The following is a 10,155-nucleotide window of genomic DNA, read 5'->3' on the forward strand; positions in this document are numbered from 1 at the left end:
ATCTATATAGAACGTCATCTATATATAGAAGTTTATATAACGCATCTTTTATTATGATCATTCTGGAAAGTTTCAATCATTCTGTAATTGTTCCAGTGATTTCTAAACTGCACAGTTCTAAGATTATTCTGTACAAAGTAAAATCACAAACATACTGAACTTAGAGGAAAATCAATTCGGAACGTCCATAATCAGATGGCAAAATCAAATAACAAAACGTATCAAAAACGAATGGACAACTATCAGGCCACACAACACAAATCAGGCCAATATAAATAAATACAATATCATAACAATACATGTGTTTATACATGATTAAATGTCAACTACAATAGGACGGGAATCTAGAAAAAAACTTGATAAATAGAAATGCCAGATTTCTATCATTTTTTGTCATTATAAAATTATTTGATATGGACGCAATTTCCAGCGTGTGATTTTGAAAGTTCTGGATTACTTTGTTTAAACTTGTGCATATATACATGTATATATAATCAAACGCAATGATTGGTTGGCAATAACCAGTCCAATTAGGGCTGTACGTCGAGTTACATACGTATGTCATTTTACAGGAATAGAACATTTTGTATTTTCCAAGAATCAGGAGGAAATCGTAAAGATAATAATACTTCAAGTACATCGATGACAAAATTTGGTATATACACGAATTGGTCCATCCTAAATACTTAATGATAATATACAACTTGCGATAGCTGACGGCTAGTATAATATATAATATGATGAAATTGTTCGAAGCTCAAAGCGTGTAAACGAAACACAAATAACACATAGAGGAGCAAACTAGAAGAAAGATTCAATGTTAGACATACTTAGCATCGTGGTGCAGTGAAATTAATCGATTACGTACTAAGCATCGTGGTGTAGTGAAATTAATCGATTCAATATTAGACATACTTAGCATCGTGGTGTAGTGAAATTAATCGATTCAATAACAAGGTAGTACAATTGATAATCTAAACATATATTCATCATTTTTCAGGAGTAGAAAGCATTAACGTTCAAACTTTCATTGAAAATTATAAGACATCGCTCAACGTTCGGCAAAACATATCATTCTTATTATTTATTTTTAATTATTTCTTATTACCTTACTATTTAATTGAAATTGTCTCATCTACGACTAAGGTCTTAAAATTTGAGGCAAATGACAGCTAGTACGGTAACGATGTCACACGCAAACGGAGCGCATTATAAAAAAGTGTCAATGTTAGTCATGCTAAGCATAGTGGTGCAGTAAAGTTTATTGATTCAATATCAAAGTAGTAAACTTTATAAACTAAATATATTTTCATAACTTTTTCAGGAGTTTGAGCATGCACATTCAAAGTTGTAATTCTATTTTTTATTTTATTTTCGTATGTAAAAGTAAAGATAATTAATCATATAATTCATTGATAAGATTTTAGTTTGAAGCAAATATATGATTAATTTGTTTAACAGTTTGATTTAGAAGATATACCGACATAGCTACAATTGATTATCGAATTACTAAATACAATTCTATATTATTTTTCTTGTTATTGATATCAAATACATCAAATAATATAATAACAAACCTGATCTTGAATGATATCAAATTTTTAGAAATTTATCTGTGACGTCACTTTTGTGGCATTGATTCAGTCGAGTGACAGACAGGAGACATGTCGTTGTTCTGCTGTGCTGTCCTACGTTTTATGTGTTCGTTTCTAATTCTGTGGTTAGCATGTCGAAAACTACTATTGTTTAGTTTATTTGTGTATTTCTCTAGCTGTCCTGAATGTTCTTCATTTATTTGTACTGTTCTTATCATGTATTCCTATCATGTTATGTTGTCAGTTAAGTGTTATATTTATTATTGCAATAAAAGCGCAATGTTTGGAAAGCCACAAAACCAGGTTCAACCAACCATGTTTTCTTACAATGTCTTGTACCAACTCAGGAAAATGGCAGAAGTTATCTCACAGTTCTTTTCTGTGTTTGTTGCATTCTCGTTTGTTTTTTGTTCACTTCAGTTTTTATGTTGTTTCGTTTTATTCCCCTCTTATATTTGATGGGTTTCCCTCGGTTTGAGTTTGTAACCCGGATTTGTTTTCTCTCGATCGATTTATGACTTTCAAACAGTGGTATACTACTGTTGCCTTTATCAAGGACATCGTTAAACGTTAAATATTCAAAATTGACTTGTCTTATTTTATTATATAAGAACAATTCTAATTTATGTGAATAAAACAAAGACTTAACAGAAATTTATATTATTTATATCCTTTTTTTTTCTTTTACTATTTAGTATTCTACATTCACCTTTTATTGTTCACCTTTTTTTAATTGAAATTGTCTCGGCTACGACTTATGTCTTATAATTTGAGACAAATGAATGCTAGTACTGCAACAGTGCACGACATGATTTAAAATGAAAGTAACACTAAATTAATTGGGTACGTCCAAAGGTAATAACTGTGTTACAGACAATCTTAAGGGCATACGATACAATTACAGGGACGGAAATGACGTTGCTAACGTAAAATGTTATTTTCGCGAAGTCAATCTGTGAAAAACCGGGAAAAGATGCATTTTTTAACTGATTCTTATCATTCAAAACGATTTAATTTGAAAATGAGTGCGTGGACCCCTATTTTTTAAAACAACATTTTGTTTCATTTTGCAGGGAGATTATGTGAACCACATTTTATAAAACTGTAAATAGTGCATTTTTTTAACTTTTGATAAATATATAGCAAAATAATACGTTTTTTCTCAATTCATGACCCTTTGAAAAATTTGAGTTATTTCTGAATAAAAAAATGCATAAGTTTTTATGATACTTATAAAATACAGAAATTACAAATTATTTTACAAAAAACAATTTTTGTTTATCTTTTAAAACAAAAAAGTTATTGCTTTCTATCAAAAAGGAAAATACGACCACAAATCCGAATTTTGAGCAAATATACAAAATTTCGACCTCATTTAACTCGAAAAGTAGCAGGAAGGTATTTTTTTATTACATATTTGATTTAATCAGGCAAAAATTAGCCTAAGTGGGACTTTTCATCGAACTCTAAATACGGGATCAAAACTGTATCGTATGCCCCTAAAGACGTCCAACACACATCTGCAATAGAGGAAAAGATCGTTTGCACTTTTCTGAAAAGTTTTAAAGAAGGATAAAGGTGATAGATTATTTCGATCAATCAGTGTGAAGAATTTGAAACAGATATAAAGACAATATTATTTTTTTTTTATATTCAACATAAAGTTTAATACCTGTTTGAATAAAAATTATACTCACTTCAATATTCCAATCCTTAATTAAACGTATTTTAGTGTCTTTTTAAAATATTTATTTTATGGCAAAGTATACATGAATGGGCGACATTTCGTATTTTCTGAACTTTTGTATTCTAAACAGATGTTTAAAATTAAAGTTGAAATGCATATTTTCCGCATTTTCTATACATTCATTTGAATACATATCTCTTTTAAAGGTACAATCGGGTATATCAATTTTGTCGACTTTCAAATGCAGTTTTACGACCTCTAAATGCTTCCAAACTTCACAAATAGTACACGATGGTCTTGCAGTATAGATTCTTGGTAATGACGTTGTTTTACATCATAATTTAAAGTAATATTAAGTAATAATGATCTTTTTATTTGGCTTTGTCTATTTCTTGTCTCTGCTATTAATCCAATTTAGTCCGTGGTTTCTTGGTTTCAGCAAAAGTTACATGTTTGTAGGTTTTTAAATTCGTGGATTTTAATTTTCTCAGAAAAAATTCGAGTAACGAATTTTAAGACTTCAGAAACGAATATTTGTTTTATTTATCATATTTTGTTTATTGTTGGACATTGTAAAACAAGGCTGTGGCATTTTCACTCACTTGTTTATCTTTCGTCATAAACAAAATTCACGTAATATTTTTATCAAACTACATGTAATAGGTTTTTCGAAATAAGCTGCTTCATCTACATGTATGCTAACAAATGATTTTGATTGAAGGAAACTATATTTAGTTGTTTCACACGTGTAATCAGAAGTTATTACATCTATTAACTCGAGATAGAATGATAAACAGATTAACTTTCTAGTAATGTGTTAATTGGACCATAAAAATGGTAAACAAGTCACTTAAAGAAAACAATTACATATAAGAAAATTCTACAAATGTATTTGAATTGTGGAATTATTTTATGAAAGCCCAAAATGATTTTTTTTCGTATGAGAATTATGAAGAATTGAACACTTTATTATCGCTTATCATCACCGGAAAGCTGACTGTCATTTGTCGAAACTCATTTCTTATTACAATTTAAAGGTTAACAGCAGTTCATTTTAGATGTTATCAAGGATTGAATGGGTAAAATCCGGTCTGAAGTTTTATAAACAAAATGTATATTTAGTACATTTAGTGCATTGACTTATATGACAATACGACACAATACAATACAATACAATTAAGTATGTTTTATTTATAAAAGCTGTGGTCATATTCACATGTCATACAAGACGAACCGTATCCATCTATTGAAACCTACATGGGGATCTTTCCATGTTTAGAATTGGACAACAGGTTTTATATTTCGTTGGACACGTAAATTCCACGAAAACCACTAAAACTGGTACCCAATGAATAAAAGTTATTTCACAGTATTCTTTTGGCATGGCTCGTAATTGTAGATCTCATCATTGTTTTATTATTCCATGGTATTTGTTTTGAATCCTTGCATTTCATTTTCGTTGATGTGGTTTGTCTAAAAAGTGCACATATGCCAATTTAATTTTTTTGTTGTTGACATAATTGTTTGTTTTTATAGTATTCAAGATTCTAAAACTATTAGATACATGCAACATTAGTATACCGCTGTTCAAAATTCATAAATCGATTGTGAAAAAAACAAATCCGGGTTACAAGCAAAATTGCGGGCATTTTGAGTGTGATTGGAAGTACATGTATGTAAAATGTGTGTAGGAAATCACCCTTTTTTCAAGATCCGTTATTTCATAGTTTTAAATTAATCTCAATTATATTTCCTTTTTTCTGTATACTTTGAACAGACATATACTAAAATCATTATATGATATATGACCGCCGTTGATAGTAAATAATAAATACACATTATGAATAGTAATTGTATGTTCAGAGTATAACAGAAAAAAAGAAAATAATTGTTCTACCCAAAAGTACCTTGGAAAATTGTGTGTTATTTTAAAAGCTTTAACTAGCAATAAAACTAGGTTTCAACTTCCACTTTCTACATAAAAAATGCCTGTAACAAGTCAGGAATAATATAATTGTTTTCAAGTCGTTTGGTGCGTTTGAACAGTCGATTTTGCCATTTGATGTTTCCATTTAGAAGCTCGGTATTTTGTTTTCAAACCGAAAGAATGGAAAACAACTTCAATATTCCTGACTTGATACTCGATTTAAAAGACATGAACATCGGTTAACTACAGTAGCCTCAATTTACCTCAATATTGTGCATTGATTTTATTTTACATGATGATTACTTGAGAATGACATTGTGAAAGATGAATGTCATATCTATTAATTATACTTGCATTGCTACTGCTCACTTTCTCTGGAACCTCTTTTGATCCCCCTTTTTTTTTGTATACTGGGTTATCTAACTTAATTTTTGCTGATATTCTGTCTGTCAGCTGATAAATTAAGTAAGTAATACAAACTAAGGCATCATGGGCCTTTGGTTAAATTGACTATTCTTTTTATCCTCTTTAAAAGTTTTTTTGTCGATTTACTATTTGAAAAATAGTATACTTCAGTAGCCTTTCTGGTAGCACTGAGTTATTGGACTGTGTACCGAGTTGTTACGATTGTTAAATAATAATAATAAACTTATGTTGTGTGTCTGTCTGTCTTTCTGTTTTATAACTGTGTTGATTTAATTTATTTTGAAGTAAACGTTGGTCTACGAACTGCACATATTGTAAACATGTACCAGCGTAAAGTCAAATATACTGTGTTATATGATGTAGCCAATATAATAATGATATAACATCTCCCGCCAGAAATGAATATTGATGCATAGGGTGTGCATTTTCTTTATATATTTAGAACTGCTGAAATAGAATGCTTTCTTACTGGTCAAAACCTTAATGATTAAAGACCAATCCTGAAGTATTCCAATTGCACATGTGTGGATTATATTGAAGTAAATGGGGTACAAGTGTGAAAATCGTTATCTATTTAATTATGACACATTTATTTTGTCATGAAAATGTAGTTTTAAATAAATTTAGCTCCTACATGGGTTCCCCTATATATTTGATGTTCACACATGTTATTCTTCAAAAGAGTGTCTCAGATTTCCAAACACAACAATACAACAAATTGTATACCCAATTAGATTTAGTGATCTCATATGAATTGAGGTTGCAAACTTCATTGAAGGTTTATTAGAGAATGAAATACAATAGGAAAAATCTGATACACTCTTTTGGGGGTCAACCTCTGTTACCGGTATACAAAAATCTATAAAATATTTTGGGATGCTATGAATAACAAAAAAACAAGCTTATTTCATGCAAGTGTGGAGATCACAATATAGCAACTTATTACATAATAATTAATTATGTAATAATCATGTCATAATGAAACTATTACATTTTAAAGATTAATCTTTTTTCCTTCTGTTGGTACCTTATTTATGAAATTTAAAGATGGATGAAAGATATTTCATCAGTTTTAAGTTGTCTGATTGGGGGCGTAAACATCTTTGTATTGTGGTACCTTAAAACATAAACGATATGCATCATACCTTAACAGAGTAAACCAAGCCATCAGGTCACTAAAAGTTTTTTCACTTATATTTTGGCGTAAAGTATGTGAGCTTGTTCATCACAGGTTACAAGTATTTTATATTTTCAAGTATTCAAGATTACGATGTCAGTGTACTATTCACAAACATGGTTTATTTCAGATGTCATTTGAAGATTTTATCAAGGGAGCAAGTGATGTCTGTTATCGACCGTTCACCTGGTCTGTACCGTTTGATGATTCTGATGCAGAAGATGATGAAGACGAAGAAGAGCTTACCGGAAAAGAATATTCTAGAATGCTAACGTATTTAGGGGAAGTGGAGACCGAAAAATCACATTCAAATTCCTCTCCTTATTTTGAAGTATTTCTGAATAACCTACCAAAACAGTTTCAACAAGACATTTGTCACGATTTGAGGAATGTTCGACTGTGCAGCCAAGGTACGAGTATCAAATCATAAAAACGTATCCAACAAATTATTCGTTCTGATTAAAGTTTTTCCTAAAATGATTTAATAGCATATTCAAACAACATAATGATAATTTTTTCACTAGATAACATTACTGATAATGTTCGAATTTAATTATTTAGATATAAATAATTGTGGTACCATTGAATTATTAAAAAAAAAAAAATTTCTATGATTTGTAACTGGTACATATTTTTTTCATAATTTCAGAACCACATATTATTAATATTACTTAATTTCAGTTTTATTTATTGGACATTTATCAAACTATTTACACAAAAAAATGCTTTTTACAATATTTAATACAAAGGTTTTTTTATTTTTATATTTTAGGGCTAAAGGTTATTGAACCTCAACAATTTTATCGCCATTCATCGGAAATCTATCGATACCTCCTCACGGAATGTGCATCGGAGAATAATGTTAAAGCAATTAGAACAGTTTTTAAAGTCTTAGATGATTCTACTAAAATATCGCCTGTGTATACAAATATTAGCAGTGGTAGTAAAGCTGAGGGTTTGCATGTTCCTGGTGGGGATTATGACTTAATGACAGTTCTGGAACAAATACAAGTAAAGCATGCTTGTTCTTTTATTAAGGAAGACTGTCCCGTCCTGTTGTTTGATAATGGTTATTCATATCCCGGTTTTACACATCTAAAAATTGGGCAAAACCGATTTTCGAAGGAACTTTTTAATACTTGGGGAGAAAATACGTTTTATGGACCTCTTATTTCAAACACTAGGTTTAAGAATTATTTTCTGTCGCGATATCGTGATAGTGACTGTAAGATTCATGGTCCATGTATTTCCGATTCAAGAGATACAATTGACCATCTATTTTGCTTCCGGGCTATGTTATGGCCAGATGTTGCAGACTCGTGGTTGACCAGAAATAGAATCTCATCAATGTGGCCACCATCTGATGTCATATTGAACTCTGTCAGCCAAGGAATCTTGCTAGTACCAATTGGCAGCAAATTCGGTTCAACTGAAGACTGTTCATTTGAATGGCGAATATCATTCTCATTACAAGAAAGAGATTTAATTCATTCATTCAACCACACACAGGTTTTGTGCTACACAGCGTTTAAGTACATGAAAAAGGACCTGCTGTCAGAATCAGGATTATGCTCTTACTTTATCAAGACAACTGTATTTTGGTTGTGCGAAGAATTTGATAACAATATGTGGATACCAAAACATTTTGTACAGTGCCTTCATGCAATACAGCGTCGTCTTATTTATTGGATTAGATACGGATATTGTCCTCATTACTTTATAACAGAAAACAACCTATTCGAGGGACTGCGTCCGGAAGAAAGGACACAAATAGAAGTTAAATTGCTAAATATTTTTCAATTGCTAGTCCAATATATTTTCTCCAAAAAATTTAATTTACACTTCACAGGTCATAAAGATTTTAAAGAACTTAACACTTTGTTTCTTGACAATAGTAAAGCTATTTTCAAATTACAAGTAATCCGGACGAGTTTGTGTTGGTGCACTTTGAAACAGAGTAGAGGTATAGTGCACAAAGTTTTATTCAGACTTCTAAATAACAAATTACCGTATTATACTAAAGGGTTGTATATGATAGCGTTTTGCTATGGAAATCAAGTTTACCCACAAAATCAACATACGGTGTTTAATAAAGAAAACAAAAGGATGTACTCAAGTTACAGGCAGTGTAAGGCTCATTTTCTCATTGGAACTAAAGTCGACGCCATCGCGGGCTGGTTATTACTTGCTTCATATTTTTATAAAATCGGCAATCCTTTATACACCCTAAAGATTACAGAGATGATTCTTACGAAACCTAGAGAAGATAAAATGTTAATTGCTGATGGTTTTTACGAAGCCGTTATGATGGAATATTTAGAAGAAGTGGCTGCAACTAAATGGAATCATAACCTGTCATTCCTGAACTGCACGAAAAGTTATTGTGTCGACCTGTTTTATAATATACCATGGTCAATACTGAATCTTGAAGAACTATTACCAGATGTTTATTTAACAGTTAGCACTATTCCGCCAGTTATATATGCACATGTTCTACGTTTTGTGTGTTATAATGCAAATGGCAACATCTCTTTAAGAGACAGAGAAATATGCGACATAATTAAAACATGCCGCAATAATTGTTTCCTGGGAGACTGGAGGGGGAGGGTAACTGTATATGCAATACTAGCCAAGATATATAAAACAATCGACGATGATAAATCTGCGAATTATTGGAAATCGCATTTGTTCCGATACTTCATAAATCACCCTAAACATTATTTCAAAAAGATTCCGTAGATGAAACACATCAATCAATTTGAAAGAATACGCTCAAAAGAAAACTTTGTACCTTTTAAAATGGCTTTGATCCTTTACATAGAGTATAACCTTATTGTGTAGATAAAATATTTATGTGATGGCGTACAATGTAAAGATTTCGATAGAGTAATATCGCGAATTTTGACTATAAAAAAAGTTCAAAATGTGTATCGTTTCATTGATTATCAATATACCATATATGCAAATAATATTTGTCTAATGTAAAACAATTGCCAAATATAAATTCAATGTTTCGACATCATTTTTTTTTTAATCTAGACACATAAGTTGTGATCATGCATGCTCTAACTTCATTTATAAATTTGAAAATGAAGATGTGATAACGTGATTAAAAGTGTAAAAACCTGTGTCGAATCCAGTCGTCCGCGTTTTGTTCCCGATGAATTAAAACCAGGAAGACGCGAACAGGTTAAATATTATCAAAGGTTCTCTGTATCTTAGACGTATCCACATTGCATAAGAACCCTTTTTGAAGGGGTGTATTTGTTTTGAAGTGATTTGGAATTGCCAAATTATTTTCATCCCGGAAATATATTTTATTGTTATTTAATGATCGTTTGGA

The 10,155-nt window shown here is 30.7% G+C and overlaps 1 protein-coding gene across 1 annotated transcript; it reads left to right on the forward strand.

Annotated features, from left to right (window-relative positions):
- The first annotated feature begins 688 nt into the window (after positions 1-688).
- On the forward strand, positions 689-9,829 carry LOC139488238 (uncharacterized). The gene is made up of 3 exons (XM_071273720.1): positions 689-957; positions 6,943-7,222; positions 7,585-9,829. The coding sequence occupies exons 2-3, from the start codon at positions 6,943-6,945 to the stop codon at positions 9,549-9,551; spliced, it is 2,247 nt and encodes a 748-aa protein (XP_071129821.1). The 5' UTR covers positions 689-957; the 3' UTR covers positions 9,552-9,829.
- Positions 9,830-10,155: the final 326 nt, after the last annotated feature.

The sequence above is a fragment of the Mytilus edulis genome, chromosome 9, assembly GCF_963676685.1.
Source record: "Mytilus edulis chromosome 9, xbMytEdul2.2, whole genome shotgun sequence".
NCBI classification, from domain to species: Eukaryota; Metazoa; Mollusca; class Bivalvia; order Mytilida; family Mytilidae; genus Mytilus; species Mytilus edulis.